Here is a 24,009-nt window from a genome sequence, read left to right as displayed (position 1 = left end):
TTCTTAACAGCACTATCAACAAGGCAGGTCCTACAGGCCCTAGTTTTGTCGCACCTGGACTACTGTTCAGTCGTGTGGTCTGGTGCCACCAGGAGGGACTTGGGAAAATTACAGTTCGCTCAGAACAGGGCAGCACGGCTGGCCCTTAAAAGTACACGGAGAGCTAACATTAATGACATGCATGTCAGTCTCTCCTGGCTCAAAGTGGAAGAGAGATTGACTTTATCACTGCTTGTTTTCATAAGAGGTGTTGACAAGCTGAATGTACCGAGCTGTCTGTTTAAACTACTAGCACACAGCTCGGAAACCCATGCATACCCCACAAGACATGCTACCAGAGGTCTCTTCACAATCCCCAAGTCCAGAATAGACTATGGGAGGCACACAGTACTACATAGAGCCATGACTACATGGAACTCTATTCCACATCAGGTAACTGACTGATGCAAGCAGTAGAATCAGATTTAAAAAAAACAGGTAAAATACACCTTATGGAACAGCGGGGACTGTGAAGAGACACACACAAGGGTATAGACACATGCATATGCACACATTGTGATATTGTTGTATGGTGGTATTAAACATTTTGTATTGTAGATATGTAGTGGTGTAATACTGTCATATAATGTACTGTTTTATATTGTGTTTACCATTTAATATAAGTGCTTTAATATGTTTGGACCCCAGGAAGAGTAGCTAATGGGGATCTCTAATAAATACAAATACAAATCTCCAGGAACAGGGTTGGAGTATAAACCTTCAGGAGGGTAGATCTCTAGGATTATTCCATAATTCCGCGGTGTATTTGATGGAATCACGGCATTAAAATGTCCCAGAACAGAGCTACTCTATGTACTTGAGGAAAACACTGTAGAGGTCTGGGGTTAAGTCAGTGGCGTTTACGTCCAGCTGTATTTATAATAGAGTGAACCGTCTGCCTTGTAGAAACAGAGAGCCCAATATACAGCTTTCAGAAACAACAGCTCTACTCACCCGAGGACTGGTGGAAGGTTCCCCTCCCCGCTACCAATGTCTCCTCCACGATGGGTTTAATCTTCTGCTGGTCTGCACTCTCCTCTCCAGACCCTCCTCCCCCCTCCTCCTCCTCCTCCTCCTCCTCCTCCACATCAGACGATGAATCTTGCTGCTTGGCTCCTCTACCTCTGGCTTTGCGTTTCAGCTCGTACGACCGCTTCCGATCCCTGCCCTTGTTCTCCTCCTCCTCCCTTTCTTTCTTTACACGGCTGCTCCTCCGTTTCCCCGGTTTGCTGAGTGTCTTCATCTCCTTCTCCAGGTCAGAGTCGGAGTCAGAGGAGCCGTCCGAGCCCTTCTGCTTCTTCTTCTTGGATGTATTTTTGGCAGAAGCCGTGGAGGACTTCTTTTTCTTCTTCTTAGCGTCTTCGTCCGAGTCAGACTCTGAGTTGTCGGAGTCTTTGGCTTTCAGTTTGCGTTTGGCCGCCGGCTTCTTGTCGGTCTTCTCCTTGTCATTCTCTCCCTCCTCCTCCTCCTCCTCCTCTCCCTCCTCCTCCTCCTCTACCTCCCCCCCGTCTTTCTTGCGCAGTTTGAACAGGCACTTCTTGACGCTCCTGTTGCCCTGGTTACCGTTGGCTTCCTGCTGCACATCCTCGTCCGAGCTGTGTTCCGCCGCTGCAGTCTGGACCAGGATGTCTGGAACCTCGTCAGAATCCGAGTCCACGTCCTGTTTAGAAGAGTCAGAGGTCACCTTGGAGGAGGCCTTGGAGGAGGCCTTGCTCTCTTTCCGTTCCTTCCCCTTGGAGGAGCTGCCCTTGGTTCTCCTCTTCAGCTTGCTGGGGCTCTTCTCCTCTCCCTCTGAGTCGCACTTCTCCTGAGAGGAGGCGGACATCTTGTTCTTCCCCTCCGGTGACTTCCTGAGGGGTGTGGTCTTTGTGCGGCTGGAGCGTCGGCTGTCTTCCTCAGAGCCCCCACCTCCCTCCACCTTCTTACTCCTCTCTTTCTCCTTCCCTCCATCCTTATCCTTGCTCTTAGACCTGGAGGTGCGTGTGGTAACCACGGGAACGGGCGTCAGCTTCACGATCAGGTTCTTCACCTTGGGCATGGCCTTCTCCTTCTGGGTGTCATGTGACTTCCTGGTTGAGCCAGCGGCAGGGCTCTCTGATTGGCAAGCCGCTGTGGGTTCCGTGGCGTCGTTACCGGGCGTTAACCCTGTGGAGTCCGCCAGACTCTCGACCATCTGGAAGAGCTCGTCTGGGACGGACGGCCCGACGGACACAATGTCTTTATCCCGGTCACCCTCCTCCTCCTCCTCCTCCTCCTCCTCCTCCTCCTCCTCCACTTTCACCGCTGTCTGGTCTTTGGCCTGGCTGTCTGTCTCTGAGTGGTCCTGAGGCTTGGGGGTGGGGCTCCCCTCCATCTCTGTGTCCTCTGACACGCCCCCATCCTCCCCCTCCTCCTCTGGCTCCTCCCCATCCTCAGTGTCAGCCATTTTGACCTCTTCTGCCTCCTGCCCATCCTCAACCATGTTGTCCATCTGATCGTGGCCATCATGGCCGTCGGTGTTGGAGACCGCATCCCCGTTCTGCATCCCCTGGTCCTGGGAAGTGAACTGTGACTCCAGGTCCTCCTCCAGGGCAGCATGGGCCTTCTTCAGATCAGCCAGAACAGACCTAGAGAGATCGATTGATAGATAATAATTAAGCAAATAATCAGAATTGGGCTGCCTCATATCCTTTGTAGCAGTCATTATATCAACATGTGTTATGATACCTGAAGGCCTTGAGGTGTCTGTGTCTGGTCCCGCTGCCGCCTCCTCCTGCTCCCTGCTCCTCCTCAGCCTGCTGGATGAACTGGATGAAGGTGTTGTTGAGCCCTGTGGTTGTCTCAATCAGCTTCTTGGTCCTCTTCACCAGCTCCTTGGGGACCTTCAGGGTCTTATAGGAGAAGGTGAGGGTCCCTGACCCGTCTGAATGCTCCTTACCGTTCACCACAGCTTTACCATGGTGGTGGTGACCTTTACCCTTACTGTGCCCTTTCACCTCCTTCCTCTCCTTCTCCTCCCTTTCTTTCTTGCGTCCCGTGCGCCAGAAGCTCTCCAGCTTGGTCATGATGTTGGAGCAGTTGGAGGCGATGTCGGCGAGGGGCTGGGGGCTGCAGATATAGCAGGACCATTTACTGTTATCGTCGGTGATCATGGACAGCTCCTTGCGCCCCAGGTTACGCAGGATGCACTTCTTACAGAAGGCGTTGTGGCAGTAGTCACAGCAGATCAGGTTGCCACCTTCAGCACACCACCTGGGGGGCGTAGTTAGACAGCAAGGAACGTCAACTTCAAAACAACCTGATGTAGCTTTATTGGGATTTGCAGCTGTTGTTGGGAAGTACTGAATTGTTCTAAAAATGACTTACTGAACGTTAACACCCAGGTGTGTCCCCCAAACAGCACCCTATTCCCTATATAGCTCTATGTGCCCTTGTCAAAAGTAGTGCACTATATAGGGAATAGGGTGCCAGTTCGGATGTAACCCTTGATGTGGACTAAAATAGTACTCATAATTGAGAGCCAATATTCTGCAAGAGGTGCCAATACTCAAGCAGTAGAACAGTGAGGGGACCTACCTGCACTGTTCATCCATGTTTCTGTGTTCTGTGAGGTGACCTACCTGCACTGTTCATCCATGTTTCTGTGTTCTGTGAGGTGACCTACCTGCACTGTTCATCCATGTTTCTGTGTTCTGTGAGGTGACCTACCTGCACTGTTCATCCATGTTTCTGTGTTCTGTGAGGTGACCTACCTGCACTGTTCATCCATGCCGTCCTCGTCTTTATTGATGTCATCGCTGGTGTAATACTTATAGCACGACTAGAGGAAGAGAAAACAAGGGAGGAACATTGGAAAATATAATACTGAGACAGACAAAGCAACTAGTGCCATTACCTGCCATATGTCCCATTAATGTTCAAAAGACAGGTGGATCTACCTGGAGCATATGGCCGAAAAATCACATTTGGAATTTTTCTAACTTATTGCCAATTCAGGATATACAGTGCATTCAGAAAGTATTCAGACCCCTTTACTTTTTCCACATTGTTACGTTACAGCCTTATTCTAAAATGGATTAAATTGTTATTTCCCTCATCAATCTACACACAATATCCCATAATGACAAAGTAAAAACAGATTTTTAGAAATGTTTACTAATTTATAAATAATAAACTTTAATATCACATTTACATCAGTATTCAGACCCTTTACTCAATACTTTGTTGAAGCACCTTTGGCAGCGATTACAGCCTCGAGTCTTCTTGGGTATGACGCTACAAGCTTGGCACACCTGTATTTGGGGAGTTTCTCCCATTCTTCTCTGCAGATCCTCTCAAGCTCTGTCAGGTTGGATGGGGAGCGTCGCTGCACAGCTATTTTCAGATCTCTTCAGAGATGTTAGATCGAGTTCAAGTCCGGGCTCTGGCTGGGCCACTCAAGGACATTCAGAGACTTGTCCCTAAGCCACTCCTGCGTTGTCTTGGCTGTGTGCTTAGGGTTGTTGTCCTGTTGGAAGGTGAACCTTCGCCCCAGTCTGAAGTCCTGAACGCTCTGGAGCAGGTTTTCATCAAGGATCTCTCTGTACTTTGCTCTGTTCATCTTTGCCTCGACCCTGACTAGTCGACTTCCCAGTCCCTGCCGCTGAAAAACATCCCCACAGCATGATGCCACCCCCTTGCTTCACCGTAAGGATGGTGCCAGGTTTCCTCCAGACATGGCGCTTGGCATTCAGGCCAAAGAGTTCAATCTTGGTTCCATCTTGTTTCTCACTTTCATGTGCCTTTTCCTGAGGAGTGGCTTCCGTCTGGCCACTCTACCATAAAGGCTTGATTGGTGGAGAGCTGCAGACATGGTTGTCCTTCTGGAAGGTTCTCCCATCTACACAGAGGAACTCTGGAGCTCTGTCAGAGTGACCATCGGGTTCTTATGCAAATAAGGTATTTTTAAACACATTTTTTATACATTTGCACACATTTCTACAAACCCGTTTTCGCTTTGTCATTATGGGGTATTGTGTGTAGATTTCTGAGGATTAAATATATATATATTTTTTTAAATCCATTTCAGAATAAGGCTGTAACGTAACAAAGTGTTGAAAAAGTCAAGGGGTCTGAAAACTTTCCCAAGGCACTGTATACATCCATATCTAGATGTTTTAAATGTTTTCTCCAAATAAGCTTTGTTGTACAATTAAAGGTCAAATACACTGCATTTAAAACAGTCAGCAATAATCTAATTAATTCAGGGCTTGTGAAATTATACCTAGGATAAATATAATCCTTTCACAGCCATAAGACCCACTCAGAATTTAATTATGTTTATCTAAATAGTTGAACCTGCTTTTTTGCAATAATCACTGACATGGCTTTCAAGTATAAGAAAATGCCCTTTTTTTTGTTATTAATTTTTTTGCAGGACCATAACGCACATTCACTAATAATGTCAAACTTCTGGCAGCGCTATGGAGCATTAACACAGGTCTCAAACAATCTCTCAAGCACAAGCCCACGTGCTAGTGGCTAGCTAGCTAAAATTTATATTTCAAGTTCAGCCCACTTTATTTATTTGCTAGCTAACAAGGCAGAACAGTTGAATTGTTATGAACACACCCTTCTGTCCATCTCCAGCTGTTTGAACAGCATGCTAGCCTACAGCATGTTAGCCTGTCCACTTTGTTCGTATGTTGAAATCAAGTGGCCTACCTTATTTCTCAGAATGAGAACAAAATGCCAATTCCTTAGTGTTTTATGCTTATTTCACAATTATAAAACTAGACAGCTATTATAAAAGTATTTGGCTAAAATGCTGCTAGCGGTACTTAGTAGCACAATGACGCACACGACAAACTGAGCCTTCATTTTCCAGAATCAATGTTCATTTATTTAATTTAATTTATACTCCTGTTTTAGTAGTGTCTGCTCTGCGCACAATTTGAGTAGTTGAGACATAAAAAGGGTATTGTTAGAAAGGTTAACTTCTCTATTACAGTAAAATAATGTCTCAATGTGTTTCAGTGTCCATGTGACCGATTCGGTTGGACCAAACCTCAAATACCAAGTTGAAACCGCTTGTCAGAGAGGAAGAAGTGATCTCTCATCTTTGTTTTGGCGTGAGGCAGGGGGAGGGGCTTGGTGTGTGTGTAAACCAGAGAGGAAGAGGCGAAGTGAGAGGTTTCACTCTCGACAAAATCTGTCCAAAATAAGGCCACTGTGTTTCTATGGGATTATATTGGACCTAAACTTGTCATCTGCCTTCCCACCTTTGGGATGACTCCCATTCTAGTCATTATATCCAGATCTCTGGTGTAAATGGAACAGAATGAGTAAAGGAGACCAGACCTAAAAGATGAGAACAAACGGACATAAACGAACATTAACATTTTACATTTAATTTTAAAAAAACGTGACCCTTGTGACACAGGCATTTGGAATATCTCGTAAAAACATACATTCTAATTAATCCGATATATCGCCAAACCCTAATGGAGCACGGGGGTGCTGAGAGAGACAGAGGGAGAGCGACGGAGAGAGACAGACAGAGAGGGAGAGCGACAGAGAGAGAGACAGACAGAGAGGGAGAGCGACAGAGAGGGAGAGACAGACAGAGAGAGAGACAGACAGAGAGAGAGACAGACAGAGAGGGAGAGCGACGGAGAGAGAGACAGACAGAGGGAGAGCGACAGAGAGAGAGACAGACAGAGGGAGAGCGACAGAGAGGGAGAGACAGACAGAGAGAGAGACAGACAGAGAGGGAGAGCGACAGAGAGAGAGACAGAGAGAGAGACAGACAGAGAGGGAGAGCGACGGAGAGAGACAGACAGAGAGAGAGACAGACAGAGAGAGAGACAGACAGAGAGGGAGAGCGACAGAGAGAGAGACAGACAGAGAGAGAGACAGACAGAGAGGGAGAGCGACAGAGAGAGAGACAGACAGAGAGGGAGAGCGACGGAGAGAGAGACAGAGCGACGGAGAGAGAGAGAGAGACAGAGAGGGAGAGAGAGAGAGAGAGACAGAGAGACAGAGCGACGGAGAGAGAGAGAGAGAGAGAGAGAGAGAGAGAGAGATACAGAGGCTAGACAGAGACAGGATAGACAGACAGAGGACAGACTGATGGAGATAGGGTGTTGCAGGGGTATCTACCTTGCAGAGGAGCACATGGAGCATGGGGTGCTCAAACACCGAGTGGCGCTGGAAGTGGTTGACCTGCTGTCCACAGGCGGTGCAGTCTATTCGCTCCTGCAGAGTGGTATCTGGACAAACACACAGAGGAAGGCCGAGAGACCAGCATGTGTTGTTTACATCCAACATCATGATGATTGGCTGAGAGAAATTGATTATAAAATGATTGTGGGGGCTGTTTTGTTAGACTTCAGTGCGGCTTTTGACATTATAGATCATAATCTGCTGCTGGAAAAACGTATGTGTTATGGCTTTACACCCCCTGCTATGATGTGGATAAAGAGTTACCTGTCTAACATAACACAGAGGGTGTTCTTTAATGGAAGCCTCTCAAACATAATCCAGGTAGAATCAGGAATTCCCCAGGGCAGCTGTCTAGGCCCCTTCCTTTTTTAAATCTTTACTAACAACATGCCACTGGCTTTGTGTAAAGCCAGTGTGTCTTTGTATGCGGATGACTCAACACTATACACATCAGCTACTACAGCATCTGAAATGACTGCAACACTTAAAGAGCTGTAGTTAGTTTCAGAATGGGTGGCAAGGAATAAGAAAAGTAAAAGTAATGTACAAATCATTCACTAACCCTCAACTACATCTCGCAATGAATAATGTGGAAATTGAGCAAGTTGAGGAGAATAAACTGCTTGGAGTAACCCTGGATTGTAAACTGTCATGGTCAAAACATATTGATACAACAGTAGCTAAGATGGGGAGAAGTCTGTCCATAATAAAGGGCTGCTCTGCCTTTTTAACAGCACTATCAACAAGGCAGGTCCTACAGGCCCTAGTTTTGTCACACCTGGACTACTGTTCAGTCATGTGGTCAGGTGCCACAAAGAGGGACAAATTGCAATTGGCTCAGAACAGGGCAGCACGGCTGGCCCTTGGATGTACACGGAGAGCTAACAATCTCTCATGGCTCAAAGTGGAAGAGAGATTGACTTCATCACTGCTTGTTTTTGTAAGAGGTGTTGCCAAGCTGAATGTACCGAGTTGTCTGTTTAAACTACTAGCACACAGCTCGGACACCCATGCATACCCCACAAGACATGCCACCAGAGGTCTCTTCACAGTCCCCAAGTCCAGAATAGACTATGGGAGGTGCACAGTACTACATAGAGCCATGACTACATGGAACTCTATTCCACATCAAGTAACTGATGCCAGCAGTAGAATCAGATTGTTAAGAGACACACAAAAAGGTACAGACACGCATATGCACACATGATAACAGATAGCGTACATTGTAATACTGCTGTATGATGGTATTATACATGTTGTATTGTAGATATGTAGTGGTGTAATAATGTTATATGATGTACTGTTTTATCTTTTGTTTTATTTGTAATGTAAACACTTTAACGTGTCGGACCCCAGGAAGAGTAGCTGGGATCTCTAATAAATAAATACAAATACAAATATCCCAAACGGATTGATTTCATTAAACTGGCAGCAGTTCTGATTATTAGGCTGTAGGAACACCCTTCCTGGTCAAAACCTTGCTTTTAAAAAAAACAATGGGAGCATCCAAACAGTTTGCATGTGTTTCTCTGACTATCCCCTGGTTAGTAGCAGTGTGACTAACCTGTCTTTTTCCGTGAGAGGTCCACTCGGAGCTTCATGGCTCCTCTGCTCTTGTCCTCCTTATTGTCAGTCCTAGCGGGAGGAGGCCGCACCACCAACATCCCTGAAGGAGAGGACTTAGGGTGTCAGTTGGGCCTAGCCGAACCAACAGTCTGCTCCACACTCCCTTAAAACACCTTCCCTTGAAAAACTAGAAAAAAGCTGCAATAGCACTGTTTGTCCATTTTGAGATGCCGTAGCCAGTATGCACTTCTTCAAAATAGAACTAATCTAAGATAACAAGAAATCTGTAAGTAATTTTGACATTTTTGCCAAAGAGATCTTAGTCGCGCAATTTTACATCTAACTAAGATGTTTGGCGCAGTGTTTTCCGATGAAAAAATCTGAATGAAAATGGGTTGTCTCTTGTTGAATGACTAAGACTTTACTGAAGAATCCCTACTGTTGACATATCACTGATGAGTGTAGACTTCGACTCCGAACTTAAGCCTGTGCCTGAACAGCCGGAAAAAAACAAAAATGTCCTCATAATATTCAGTGCATTCGGAAAATATTCAGACTTTGTTACGTTACAGCCTTATTCTAAAATGGATTTAATTGTTTTTTTCCCCTCAATCTACAAACAATACCCCATAATGACAAAGCAAAAGCAGGTTTAGACATTTTTGCAAATTAATTAAAGTAAAAACTGAAATAATAAATTTCATAAGTATTCTGACCCTATACTCAGTACTTTGTTGGCAGTGATTACATCATCGAGTCTTCTTGGGTATGACACTACAAGCTTGGCACACCTATTTTTGGGGAGTTTCTCCCATTCTTCTCTGCAGATCCTCTCAAGCTCTGTCAGGTTGGATGGAGAGCTTCGCTGCACAGCTATTTCCAGGTCTCTCCAGAGATGTTAGATCGGGTTCAAGTCCGGGCTCTGGCTGGGCCACTCAAGGACATTCAGAGACTTGTCCTGAAGCCACTCCTGTGTTGTCTTGGCTGTGTGCTTAGGGTCGTTGTCCTGTTGGAAGGTGAACCTTCGCCCCAGTCTGAGGTCCTGAGCGCTCTGGATCTCTCTGTACTTTGCTCCATTCATCTTTCCCTCTCGATCCTGACTAGTCTCCCAGTCCCTGCCGCTGAAAAACATCCCCACAGCATGATGCTGCCACCACCATGCTTCACCGTAGGGATGGTGCCAGGTTTCCTCCAGACGTGACGCTTGGCATTCAGGCCAAAGAGTTCAATCGTGGTTTCATCAGACCAGAGAATCTGGTTTCTCATGGTCTGAGAGTCTTTAGGTGCCTTTTGGCAAACTCCAAGCGGGCTGTCATGTGCCTTTTACTGAGGAGTGGCTTCCGACTGGCCACTCTACCATAAAGGCCTGATTGGTGGAGTGCTGCAGAGATGGTTGTCCTTCTGGAAGGTTCTCCCATCTCCACAGAGGAACATAACAAAATGTGGGGAAAGGGCAGGCCTCTGAATACTTTCCGGATGCACAAACTCTACCGAACTGTTTCGGCTGGGAAGCCTTTAGGGCGTGTCCCAAACGGCGCCCCATTCCCATAGTGCACGGCTTTAGGGCGTGTCCCAAAGGGCAGCCCATTCCCATAGTGCACGGCTTTAGGGGGCGTGTCCCAAAGGGCAGCCCATTCCCATAGTGCACGGCTTTAGGGGGCGTGTCCCAAAGGGCACCCCATTCCCATAGTGCACGGCTTTAGGGGGCGTGTCCCAAAGGGCACCCCATTCCCATAGTGCACGGCTTTAGGGCGTGTCCCAAAGGGCACCCCATTCCCATAGTGCACGGCTTTAGGGCGTGTCCCAAAGGGCACCCCATTCCCATAGTGCACGGCTTTAGGGCGTGTCCCAAAGGGCACCCCATTCCCATAGTGCACGGCTTTAGGGCGTGTCCCAAAGGGCACCCCATTCCCATAGTGCACGGCTTTAGGGCGTGTCCCAAAGGGCACCCCATTCCCATAGTGCACGGCTTTAGGGGGCGTGTCCCAAAGGGCACCCCATTCCCATAGTGCACGGCTTTAGGGGGCGTGTCCCAAAGGGCACCCCATTCCCATAGTGCACGGCTTTAGGGGGCGTGTCCCAAAGGGCACCCCATTCCCATAGTGCACGGCTTTAGGGCGTGTCCCAAAGGGCACCCCATTCCCATAGTGCACGGCTTTAGGGCGTGTCCCAAAGGGCACCCCATTCCCATAGTGCACGGCTTTAGGGCGTGTCCCAAAGGGCACCCCATTCCCATAGTGCACGGCTTTAGGGCGTGTCGGGCACCCCATTCCCATAGTGCACGGCTTTAGGGCGTGTCGGGCACCCCATTCCCATAGTGCACGGCTTTAGGGCGTGACCCCATTCCCATAGTGCACGGCTTTAGGGGGCGTGTCCCAAAGGGCACCCCATTCCCATAGTGCACGGCTTTAGACCAGATCCCATAACTCTCAACAACTGCTTTTTCACCACCACATAAAACCTTGAATATCAACTCAGAATAAATAGACTGGCAGAAACATTATTATCCACAAAACGCAACATTTGGCACCACAACGATATGAAGAGGCATTAAAACACTGGCCCCAGGTCTAGTTGTAGCCCTTACCATCTGAGGGGTTGTCAGAGGCGCCATCTTCCTGTCCACTCTCATTCGAGGTGGCAGACTCATTCCCTCCGGTGTGCTTGGCTGCGACAGCAGGCTTCCTCTTGGTGTGAGAAGGGGAGGGTCTCTCGGTGTCTGAGCTCCCAGGCTGAGGAGTAAACAGTTATCATGAGTCTAATAAAAACCTCCAAGAGGAAAAAGCCTTAGAATAGACCCGTATTGTCCCATCATCTCCCACAGCAGCTAGAGACTGGTTGCACCCTATTCCCTATATACTACTTTTAACCAGTTCTTGTAAAACATGTTTATGTTTGTGCCCAGGTGAATACATTTGAAAAAAGTACAAGGGGAAATAGAAAGACAATCTGATGTTGACCTACCTCCTCCATCACTTGGTCTGTAATCTGATGTTGACCTTCCTCCTCCATCACTTGGTCTGTAGATTCAGCTGAGGCCATACTCATTTTACCTGCCAACAACAAGAAACCATTAGGTCTGAAATTATACAATAACAAAACAAATTTAAAATAATCAACAGCGGATTAAATTAGCATCAGGTTAAAGGCTCTTTCCTTTTCCTAAGTAAAAGTTATCCAGTTATAAGAACACTCAGAAGCAAAACAGCCCGATTGTGATCAAGATCTAGGGCTCAAATGGTACCCTATTCCCCATGGGCCCTGGTCAAATGAAGTGCACTAATTAGAGAATAGGGTGCGATTTCAGATGCAACTCTAGATATAACGTTGGCTGTTAGAAACTAAACTCACTAACAACCTAGAATCTATGACAACTACTGTAACTGTATTCAGCTCAATAAGGAGACGTATAGCACAGCATAGACCAGCATCACCAGTACGAGTTTCAATTACATTTGGACATGGCACCTAAATTAGCCGGATTACGGCCTACTGTTTCAACAAAAATGGGTCTTCCACCATTGTTTTTGTAATATAAACATGGGAAATTAGCAACCCTGGGCAGGCACTAGCTAGATAGTTCAAATAAAATGATATTCGTCAAATGCTTACTTATTGGGCCTTCCCAACAATGCAGAGAGAAAGAAAATTAGAAAAGTAAAATTCAAAATACAAATTCAAATGAGTAACGATAACGGGGTACCGAGTCCATGTGCAGGGGTATGAGGTAATTCAGATAGATACAGTGCATTCGGAAAGTATTCAGACCCCTTCCCTTTCTCCACATTTTGTTACGTTACAGCCTTATTCTAAAATGGATTAAATGTTTCCCCCTCATCAATCTACACACAATACCCCATAATGACAAAGCGAAAACAGGTTTATAGAAATCTTTGCAAATGTATTCAAAATAAAAAACAGAAATACCTTATTTACATAAGTATTCAGACCCTTTGCTAGCTATGAGACTTGAAATTGAGCTCAGGTGCATCCTGTTTCCATTGATCATCCTTGCGATGATTCTACAACTTGATTTGGAGTCCACCTGTGGTGATTTCAATTGACTGGACATGATTTGGAAAGGCACACACCTGTCTAAAACCAAGCCATATGGTCGAAGGAATTGTCCGTAGAGCTCAAGGACAGGATTGTGTCGAGGCACAAATCTGGGGAAGGATACCAAAACAATTATGCAGCAGTGAAAGTCCCCAAGAACAGTGGCCTCTATCATTCTTAAATGGAAGAAGGGCGTTGGTCAGGGAGGTGACCAAAAACCCAATGGTAACTGACAGACATCCAGAGTTCCTCGGTGGAGATGGTTGTCCTTCTGGAAGGTTCTCCCATCTCTGCAGCACTCCACCAATCAGGCCTTTATGGTAGAGTGGCCAGACGGAAGCCACTCCTCAGTAAAAGGCACATGACAGCCCGCTTGGAGTTTGTCAAAAAGGCACCTAAAGGACTCTCAGACCATGAGAAACAAGATTCTCTGGTCTGATGAAACCAAGATTGAACTCACATTTGGAGGAGCAGCATCATGCTGTGGGGATGTTTTTCTGCGGCAGGGACTGAGAGACTAGTCAGGATCGAGGGAAAGATTAACGGAGCAAAGTACAGAGAGATCCTTGATGAAAACCTGCTCCAGAGCGCTCAGGACCTCAGACTGGGGCGAAGGTTCACCTTCCAACAGGACAATGACCCTAAACACACAGCCAAGACAACGCAGGAGTGGCTTCAGGACAAGTCTCTGTATGTCCTTGAGTGGCCCTGCCAGAGCCCGGACTTGAACCCGATTGAACATCTCTGGAGAGACCTGAAAATCGCTGTGCAGCGATGCTCCCCATCCAACCTGATAGAGCTTGAGAGGATCTGCAGAGAAGAATGGGAGAAACTCCCCAAATACAGGTGTGCCAAGCTCGTAGCGTCATACCCAAGAAGATTCAAGGCTGTAATCGCTGCCAAAGGTGCTTCAACAAAGTACTGAGTAACGGGTCTGAATACTTACGTAAAATGTGATATTTCAGTTTTTATACTTTTGCTAACATTTCTAAAAACCTGTTTTCCTTTGTCATTATGTGGTATTGTTTGTAGATTGATGAGGGGAAAAAACAATTTATTCAATTTTAGAATAAGGCTGTAACGTAACAAAATGTGGAAAACGTCGAGGGGTATGAATACTTTCTGAATGCACTGCATGTGCATATAACAACGAATAAAGTGATGATATTAAACAGTAGCAGCAGCGATGAGTTAAATAAATTAGTGCAAAAAGGGTCAATGCAGATAGTTAAATAGTTAAACAAATCCCAGACTAACTATTTAGCAGTCTTATGGCTTGGGGGTAGAAGCTGTTCAGGGTCCTGTTGGTTCCAGATTTGGTGTATCGGTAACCGCTTGCCGTGCAGTAGCAGAGAGAACAGTCTGACTTGGGTGGTTGGAGTCCGACCATTTCTAGGGCCTTTCTCTGACACCACCTGGAATAGAGGTATTGGATGGCAGGGAGCTCGGCCCCAGTGATGTACTGGGCAGTAAGCACTACCCTCTGTAGCACCTTGCAGTCCGGATGCCAAGCAGTTGCCATACCAAGTGGTGATGCAGACAGTCAAGATGCTCTCAATGGTGCAGCTGTAGAAATTTGACAATCTGAGGGCCTGTCATGCCAAATAGTGTCCACCTCTGCGTCACATTGGGATATGATGAGTTCTAGCTTCTGTTGCTAGGGCTGTTTCTAGAACTTGCTAAATTCTGACCGGATTACGTAATGAACCAAAGCGTCTGTTGCTATGCTGGTTGCTTGGCTCTATTTCACCGCATAAACGCTCGCTCAGTCTGCGCAAAATTATTACCTCAGAATTGTTCTCCAAGTACAGTGTTTTTGACGGTGACAACCTGCTGCTTCAGAGAACACTCTTTTTTTTACCATATATTTGTCTTTATATAAGTAAATATTGTTAAATAGTAAGAAATAATTTAAGCTGTTTTAAGATTGACATTGCTAGCTACTGTACTTATTTACTTCAGCCTGCCTAGATAGCTAACCAGCTACAGTAGCTGGCTAGCCCGCAGACAGTTTTATTTAGCTAACGTTAGCTAGCTAGCTACTGTAACTGTTTGTATGTAGCTTGCACTTCAATGGCATTCCTCGAGGAGATTTTCATTTCATCTTTCCAACCAGGCTAAGTACTATGAAGGCACCACTGATCGACAAGAGGCGCAACATTCAGAGAAATTCACAATTCAGGGTAACGTTAAGCAGTTAACTTCTATTAGATAACTGGACAGATATAGCTATGTACAACCATTTTTCAACAACCATTTTCCTTCTAGCTAGTTGCTAGCTATACATAGTTCAGTGGAGGCTGCTGAGGGGAGGACGGCTCATACTAATGTCTGGAATGGAGTAAATTTTTTACATTTGCATTTTAGTCATTTAGCAGACGCTCTTATCCAGAGCGACTTACAGTTAGTGAGTGCATACATTATATATATATATATTATTTTTTTTTTTTTTTTTTTTTTTCATACCCCCTGTGGGAATCAAACCCACAACCCTGGTGTTGCAAACGCCATGCTCTACCAACTGAGCTACATCCCTGCTGGCCATTCCCTCCCCTACCCTGGACGACGCTGGGCCAATTGAGATTTAAAAAAATTGTCATAGAGGACTACTGAAATTATACACTGCTCAAAAAAATAAAAGGGAACACTTAAGCAACACAATGTAACTCCAAGTCAATCACACTTCTGTGAAATCAAACTGTCCACTTAGGAAGCAACACTGATTGACAATCAATTTCACATGCTGTTGTGCAAATGGAATAGACAACAGGTGGAAATTATTGGCAATTAGCAAGACACCCCCAATAAAGAAGTGGTTTTGCAGGTGGTGACCACAGACCACTTCTCAGTTCCTATGCTTCCTGGCTGATGTTTTGGTCACTTTTGAATGCTGGCGGTGCATTCACTCTAGTGGTAGCATGAGACGGAGTCTACAACCCACACAAGTGGCTCAGGTAGTGCAGCTCATCCAGGATGGCACATCAATGCGAGCTGTGGCAAGAAGGTTTGCTGTGTCTGTCAGCGTAGTGTCCAGAGCATGGAGGCGCTACCAGGAGACAGGCCAGTACATCAGGAGACGTGGAGGAGGCCGTAGGAGGGCAACAACCAAGCAGCAGGACTGCTACCTCCGCCTTTGTGCAAGGAGGAGCAGGAGGAGCACTGCCAGAGCCCTGCAAAATGACCTCCAGCAGGCCACAAATGTGCATGTGTCTGCTCAAACGGTCAGAAACAGACTCCATGAGGGTGGTATGAGGGCCCGACGTCCACAGGTGGGGGTTGTGCTTACAGCCCAACACCGTGCAGGACGTTTGGCATTTGCCAGAGAACACCAGATTGGCAAATTCGCCATTGGCGCCCTGTGCTCTTCACAGATGAAAGCAGGTTCACACTGAGCACGTGCCAGACGTGACAGAGTCTGGAGACGCCGTGGAGAACGTTCTGCTGCCTGCAACATCCTCCAGCATGACCGGTTTGGCGGTGGGTCAGTCATGGTGTGGGGTGGCATTTCTTTAGGGGGCCGCACAGCCCTCCATGTGCTCGCCAGAGGTAGCCTGACTGCCATTAGGTACCGAGATGAGATCCTCAGACCCCTTGTGAGACCATATTCTGGTGCGGTTGGCCCTGGGTTCCTCCTAATGCAAGACAATGCTAGACCTCATGTGGCTGGAGTGTGTCAGCAGTTCCTGCAAGAGGAAGGCATTGATGCTATGGACTGGCCCGCCCATTCCCCAGACCTGAATCCAATTGAGCACATCTGGGACATCATGTCTCGCTCCATCCACCAACGCCACGTTGCACCACAGACTGTCCAGGAGTTGGCGGATGCTTTAGTCCAGGTCTGGGAGGAGATCCTTCAGGAGACCATCCGCCACCTCATCAGGAGCATGCCCAGGCGTTGTAGGGAGGTCATACAGGCACGTGGAGGCCACACACACTACTGAGCCTCATTTTGACTTGTTTTAAGGACATTACATCAAAGTTGGATCAGCCTGTAGTGTGGTTTTCCACTTTAATTTTGAGGGTGACTCCAAATCCAGACCTCCATGGGTTGATACATTTGATTTCCATTGATCATTTTTGTGTGATTTTGTTGTCAGCACATTCAACTATGTAAAGAAAAAAGTATTTAATAAGATTATTTCATTCATTCAGATTGAGCAGTGTATTATTTCAGTGTAGATAAGGAAAGGGCAGGTTAAAATAAAAACATGACAGCCAGATTAACCAGTGTATGAATCAAATGGATTTGCATATGAATGGAGTGGAAATTAGCTGATTTTGTGATCTGTAAGGTAAGTAACTTTAATAATGTAATAATTAATTATTATTATAATAATAATAATAATAAATAATAACTTTAATGTGTCAAGCAGATTACACGTTTTCTTTGCCATTTCCGAAACGTAGCAACGTTTAAGACATGGATTTCAAATTGTAACGTTAACAAGGTACCCAAAAGTAGATTGAATTAATGTTTTCATTTTATGAGCTAAACAACACTTGTTTAAACAGCGAAATTGTCACGGAAATCAGCCTTGTTTGTTTAATTATAGTACAATTGTGTTCACTCAGAAAAAAATCTAATTATAATGATTGAGGAATATGTTATTATTTTTGTTGTTCTTAAGATGATTAAATTCAATCAAAAATATTTGTAATTTTGGTATAGAATTCTGGAATTTTTGTTTGTGTGTAAAGTATTTGGCAACAAGAATAAAAAATAAAATCACAATAATTTCAATGGTCTTGTTATCATTGCAATAGTAACATATTATATCCTTCATGTCAAAAACATGGGTAGGGTTCAAAAAGGTAAACAAGTATTCTGCAAGGTTTTTCCAAAAATCTAACACAGAATTACATTCATAGAACAAGTGAGTCAGATTTTCACCTTTTTCGCAAAAAAAACGCAGATATCATCAATATTAACAAATTTGGCCAACAGAATTACATGGATATATCTTATGCACTTCCTTAAATTTGTTTGCCATACAATATTTGTAAGGCATCAACCAAGCTTTTTTCCAGACAATGTCCAGAAAAATGTTCCTCTAGGCATAAGTTGGTTCCGTGAATGGAAAATGTGTCTTATGTGTTTGTTACAACAAGATTTCTCAAGTAAGCCCACGCCTTCCATGCTGAGTTCTGGATAAACTCTGTGATCATCACCAAAGCTAAGATAAGTTTTCATTAGTGTAGTTAGACCATTAGTGTAGGCTTTGATCACAGAAATAAACTCTGAAAGGTATTGGAAACTCAATTCAATGTTATAAATTGTTCATATGAAAGAATATTACCCCCGTTATGAAAAACAAAGTCAATATTCCTCTCATGCCAGCTAGGGTAGAACAATGACTTATTCCTTACAGTTATGTCTGAATTATTCAAAAGAGCTTTATGTGGGGAAAGATTGTGCAAGAAACATATCTTACAGGACATTCAAGTTTGTTGGTGAAACCTAGCCAATTTAGCGGGTATTCTTTCAGGAATATAATTACATTTCAATAAAAATTGAAGACCTCACAACTTATTAAACACATTGTTTGGAATGAAATACCAAATTGATTCTGTATTGATCAAACATATTTTCAACCGATTGATTTTGAAAGTTTTATTTATGGTCAACAAATTCCAACACTTCCAGATCTCCTTCAGATCTTTTATTTGAGAGGATTGACTTTAGTTTGTGGGACTTATTTTTCCAGATGAAGTCAAGAAAGGTGTTGTTGATCTCTTTACAGGTAGAGGGATTTACAAATAAAGATAATGAGGGGTACACAAAGCGAGACAGTCCCTCTGCCTTGGACAGAAGCACTCTCCCAAGTATAGAAATATCCCTTTGTAGCCAATCATTAAATATATTCTTGGTTTTCTTAATTTTAGGAGAGAAATTCATATGTTGTCTGACTAAGTGGTTTTGGATAGATGTAATCCTAAATATTTAACAGTCCTTTACAGGAATATTTTCTATTTCTTTATCATCAAAGTCATATAAACATAAGATTTCACATTTAGAAACATTCAGTTTCAAACCAGATGCAATAGAGAATACAGTGATAGCATTAAGGGCATGGGTGACCTGGTCCTTATCCTTTATGAAAAGAGTAGTACAGTCAGCCAGTTGGGACATTTTGATTTATCTGTTAAAAATGGATAAGCCATGCAGATTAGCATGATTCAAAATATCTAGAGATAGAAGTTCCACTACCAAAATGAATAAAAAGGGTGAAATTGGACACCCCTGTCGAACACTTCTGTTGATACTGAATCTTTATGGAATCTATTTATGTCTTTGTAAAACAGCGAATGACTTTTGATTAAAATTTCCCCCCGAAACCAAAAAGGCCGAAAAAGAAATTCACGCTCAATTGTGTCAAAGGCTTTACAGAAGTCCAAAAATAAAACAGCATCGGAGTCAATTACATTTTTACATTTTAGTCATTTAGCAGACGCTCTATCCAGAGCGACTTAGTTAGTGAGTGCATAAATGTTTTCCCCCCAATTGCATCTGAATACTCTAAAAGGTCCAAGACTAAACGAATATTGGAGCTTATGTGACGATCCTTCGTAAATCCTGTTTGAGTCTCATTTATAAAATGGCATCTATTCCTTTCTTTCATCTTTTGGCATAAACCAGAGCAATCAATTTGTAATCAATATTTAATAAAGTAATTGGTCTCCAATTGTCAATGAGAGAAGGGTCTTTATCAGGCTTCGCAATCAGTGAAATAAGGCCCTGTTTCATAGTGGAGAACATTTCACAATTTTCAATGCAATCTTGAAACATTAAAAATAGGGTATTCTAGTAACTACCAAACCTGCCTATAGAATTCAACTGACAGGCCATCAGGGTCAGGTGATTTCCCTTTTTTCATTGAATTCAGAGCCCCTCTAATTTCTTCGATTGACACAGGTGAATCGCAAACTGAGTGGAAATCCTCAATCACAGGGACATCATTCTGAATGTGGAAAATGTAGCTTTTCGCAACCATCTTCCTGAAATTGCGAATTGTAAAGATTTTCATAAAAGGAATTGACAAATGTTGATATTGTAACGGGATATTTGCATAATACGTCATTACATTTTGAGGGCCATTATAGATTTTCTTTTGTAGTTTCTCTTTTCAAGAGCAAAAAAAAAAACTGGTGTTTCTTTCCCCCTCTTCAATCCATTTAGCTCTTGATCTGACAAAGGCGCCCGTTGCCAGATGCGTGTAAAGCTGTTCTAATTCTAGTTGTAACGATTTAAATACAGACTCTTTTTGAGATAGATTATCTTTCTTTAGAAAACTGTCAAGCATGCTCATCAAATATTTTTCTCTAAGGTTCTTCAGCTCTTGGCACGTTTAATGGCTACAACTGACTTTATATTTATATGGGCCCCGTGTAGCTCAGTTGGTAGAGCATGGCGCTTGCAACGCCAGGGTTGTGGGTTCGATTCCCATGGTGGGCCAGTATGAAAGAGAGAAAAAAAGGAGAAAAAAACATGTATGCACTCACTAACTGTAAGTCGCTCTGGATAAGAGCGTCTGCTAAATGACTAAAATGTAAATATTTGAAGAATTCCCATCTACTTCCATGACCCAAGTATTTTCTTGCTAAAATATATTTGGCTAACGATTTGATGTTTCCAATGAAAATAGGATCTTTAAGATGTGTGTTGTTTAATTTCCAATATCCTCGAATACCATTAAGATTTTTTTGTATCTTGTAAATTCAACTAAATTAAATGATCAGAAAAGGGAGCCAACTGACCATCTACATCTATAACAAAATGTAACAAAAGGGGGGAAATTAGGAATAAATCTATTCTAGATTTTCATGACATAGTTTCGTTAGTCCAGGTATAACCCTTTGGATCCGGATTGAAATGACGCCAGGCATCATCAGCAGAGAGATCCTTGCATAATGTTGTGATGATATTGCTATTTTGAGACTTTGATTCATTAGGAGGAAACTACCAGCCTTCTTTCCCTCTTGTCGAGCCTTCTGTATAAGCGGCCACAGTTTCTCCCTGCGGAATCAGAGCCTCTTTGATGCTGAGCTTCTTCTCATCCAGAAAAGTGTTCCCCTTGGCCATTTTCCAGATAATGTCCCTGTAGAGGTGCATGGTGACATTGCGCGGGGGTCCATCAGTTCTTCGTTTCGCAAGTCGATGTACCACGTCGATCACGTCTCTTAGCTTGTCTTTGATGCACGGAGCCACCTTTCCCAGGATATTGATGACTGCTTCCCTAATGTACTCTCCCTCTCCTACACCATGGATTTTCAGATTCCACCTGCGAGAGTACCGTTGAAGTTCAGCTACATTATCACACAGCTCATTATTTTGGGATTGCAGTTCCTTCACCTCGTTCTCTAGGAACGTTATATTTTCCTTGTTCTCGCTCACAACTGCGTGAAGCGGACAGACAGTCTCGGACAAACTATCAATCTCCTTTGACGTTTCTTCGGTAGCCCGCTCTATGATAGACACTTTGGAGAACGTGGCGTCTTGTTTAGTAGTCAGGGTCTGGATTGCAGAGAAAAGTAAAGATATGGAAATGTCCTCTTTCACATTTTTCTCCAGTGGATTTTTAATTGGTGTCTGAGGTAAAGAGGTTGCAAGGATCTCGCCCTGGTCTGTCTTGTTGCACTGCGTTGTGTATCCATGCTGCTCTGGCTCTCTTCGTCACTAGCTAGCATGCCTGCCGTCTTCTGTTGTCTTTCTGTCCTGTTATTCCCATCCAACTTAACAAAAACGAACTCTAAACTTGCCATATGTAGTTTAAAACAAGTTATAGTTACTTTCTTGCTACATTGATAGCCAATATTAGACTGTTTACGACCCAACCCTCAAAATTGCTTGGACAAGTGAGAAAACACTCCCTCTCACAGCGATGCCATCTTGGCTTCTCCCCGTTTAGGCTGTAATGATTTCCAAAATTATAATTGTCAGGTCCTCACACCGTTGATATAGCAACATAATCATCAGGTCATCACACCGTTGACATAGCAACATAATCATCAGGTTGTCACACCGTTGATATAGCAACATAATCATCAGGTCCTCACACCGTTGACATAGCAACATAATCATCAGGTTGTCACACCGTTGATATAGCAACATAATCATCAGGTCCTCACACCGTTGACATAGCAACATAATCATCAGGTTGTCACACCGTTGACATAGCAACATAATCATCAGGTTGTCACACCGTTGATATAGCAACATAATCATCAGGTTGTCACACCGTTGATATAGCAACATAATCATCAGGTTGTCACACCGTTGACATAGCAACATAATCATCAGGTTGTCACACCGTTGATATAGCAACATAATCATCAGGTTGTCACACCGTTGATATAGCAACATAATCATCAGGTCGTCACACCGTTGACATAGCAACATAATCATCAGGTCGTCACACCGTTGATATAGCAACATAATCATCAGGTTGTCACACCGTTGATATAGCAACATAATCATCAGGTTGTCACACCGTTGATATAGCAACATAATCATCAGGTTGTCACACCGTTGACATAGCAACATAATCATCAGGTTGTCACACCGTTGATATAGCAACATAATCATCAGGTTGTCACACCGTTGATATAGCAACATAATCATCAGGTCGTCACACCGTTGACATAGCAACATAATCATCAGGTCGTCACACCGTTGACATAGCAACATAATCATCAGGTTGTCACACCGTTGATATAGCAACATAATCATCAGGTCGTCACACCGTTGATATAGCAACATAATCATCAGGTCCTCACACCGTTGATATCGCATCCCACTGTGAAGCAGAGGGGGACACTATTTGGCACGACAGGCCCATGACAAATATTTTCAGCCTCCTGAGCGGGAAGAGGCTAGTTACATGGATTGCTAGCTACCAAACATTACGGTTCGTTTTTTTTGTTTGTTGTTGTTGCTATTCGTATTATAACTAACGTTAGGTAGCTATCTAGAATTATAAAATTCAGTTACAACAGTTCGTTGTAAAGAGAAGAAAAAAAAAACGGTGCGCGAGCTAGCTAACGGTTTACCTCAAGTTAGCCGTTAGCTAACTAGCACCATTTATTGACATTTTGCGTCTTCATAGGCGTGAGGTGATTCTGTTGCTCATCTCCCGAATGCATCGGTTTCCAGTCTGGTGTGAGTAAATTAGCTAGCATGGATCGTGTCTGCTACAGTCGAGTCTATCTGGCATGCACAGAGTACATCAAATCAAGCGAGCTGCCAGAAAAACGGGTCTACAAAAACCGGGCCTCATCCCATCAAAGGCGAACTAACTAGATAACGGGTTAGCTATTTAGCCATCTTGTATGTGCAGTAAATCAACCAGACAAAGTTATGAGATCAACAAACAGACATCACTGCAGCGTGTCAAGATTTCAGACATTCGTTTCCTGGGCAACCCTGCAATCCCGGTGCATGCATGGTCCAGTGCATTCAGTGGCATGCACCGAAATGCATGCATCAGTTTATCCCCTCCCCCAGAATAAAATGTAAAATCTCACATTAGTTAGCATGCTAGTTAGCAAGTTAGCTGCAACTAGCTGGTCCATTCCAGGGCAGAACACAGCGCGCAGAAATGTTTTGTGATGCAACATTTACCATTTCGAAAAGACTCACTTAGTAATAGTGGATAACTAGCTAGATAGCTTGTAAATCATCCAGTAGACCTTTTCATAGCTAAGTTGGTACCTTGGGAAAACGTGCCGGCTCCGCTGCGTAACACCGGTACATAGCTAGCCGGCTAACTAACTAGCCTAGCACAGTGCTTCAACGCAAAGTTGCCAACGTTATGAGCTGCTCAAAGGGAAAAAGCCGAATATCGCGCATACCTACTGTACTCTGTCGTCATTTCTTCAACGACTGAGACACGTGTAGTTCCTGGCACGTCGTCCCGGAGATGCAACACTGTTAATTCCCATTAGTTAGTATTTTTAGAAAATATATATAGACTATTGAAGCAACCCTGTTCACTGGAGACAAAGCAAAGGCGCCATCTTACCGGATGGCTGGAAACGCACTAAAATGGCGCATTTAGGGCAAATCCTATCTGCTATCCTATTGGTTGATGAGTCAGGAAATTCTGTCTTTTCGATTGGCCAAAACGTTTTGAGCGTTCCCATAGGTTTAGAATTTAGTGTGAACCTGTA

At 44.2% G+C, this 24,009-nt stretch overlaps 1 protein-coding gene across 1 annotated transcript in view; it reads right to left on the bottom strand.

Annotated features, from left to right (window-relative positions):
* LOC311107454 (transcriptional regulator ATRX-like) overlaps positions 1–23,803 on the bottom strand; it is a gene marked incomplete at its 3' end in the record, with an annotated part of 73,828 nt that extends 50,025 nt beyond the window's left edge. Inside the window, exons 1-8 of the mRNA XM_084149950.1 lie at positions 23,696–23,803; positions 11,752–11,840; positions 11,375–11,519; positions 8,786–8,887; positions 7,159–7,268; positions 3,771–3,838; positions 2,746–3,270; positions 994–2,645 (exon numbers count right to left, since the gene is read on the bottom strand). Of these exons, the coding sequence (XP_084006076.1) occupies positions 994–2,645; positions 2,746–3,270; positions 3,771–3,838; positions 7,159–7,268; positions 8,786–8,887; positions 11,375–11,519; positions 11,752–11,840; positions 23,696–23,711 (2,707 nt within the window). The 5' untranslated portion in view covers positions 23,712–23,803. The remainder of the gene's footprint in view (positions 1–993; positions 2,646–2,745; positions 3,271–3,770; positions 3,839–7,158; positions 7,269–8,785; positions 8,888–11,374; positions 11,520–11,751; positions 11,841–23,695) is intronic.
* Positions 23,804–24,009: the final 206 nt, after the last annotated feature.

The sequence above is a fragment of the Coregonus lavaretus genome (genome assembly GCF_964263955.1).
Source record: "Coregonus lavaretus genome assembly, chromosome: 32".
Lineage (NCBI taxonomy): Eukaryota > Metazoa > Chordata > Actinopteri > Salmoniformes > Salmonidae > Coregonus > Coregonus lavaretus.
Note: the sequence above shows the minus strand (reverse complement) of the source record. Positions and strands in the feature narration are given on the sequence as shown.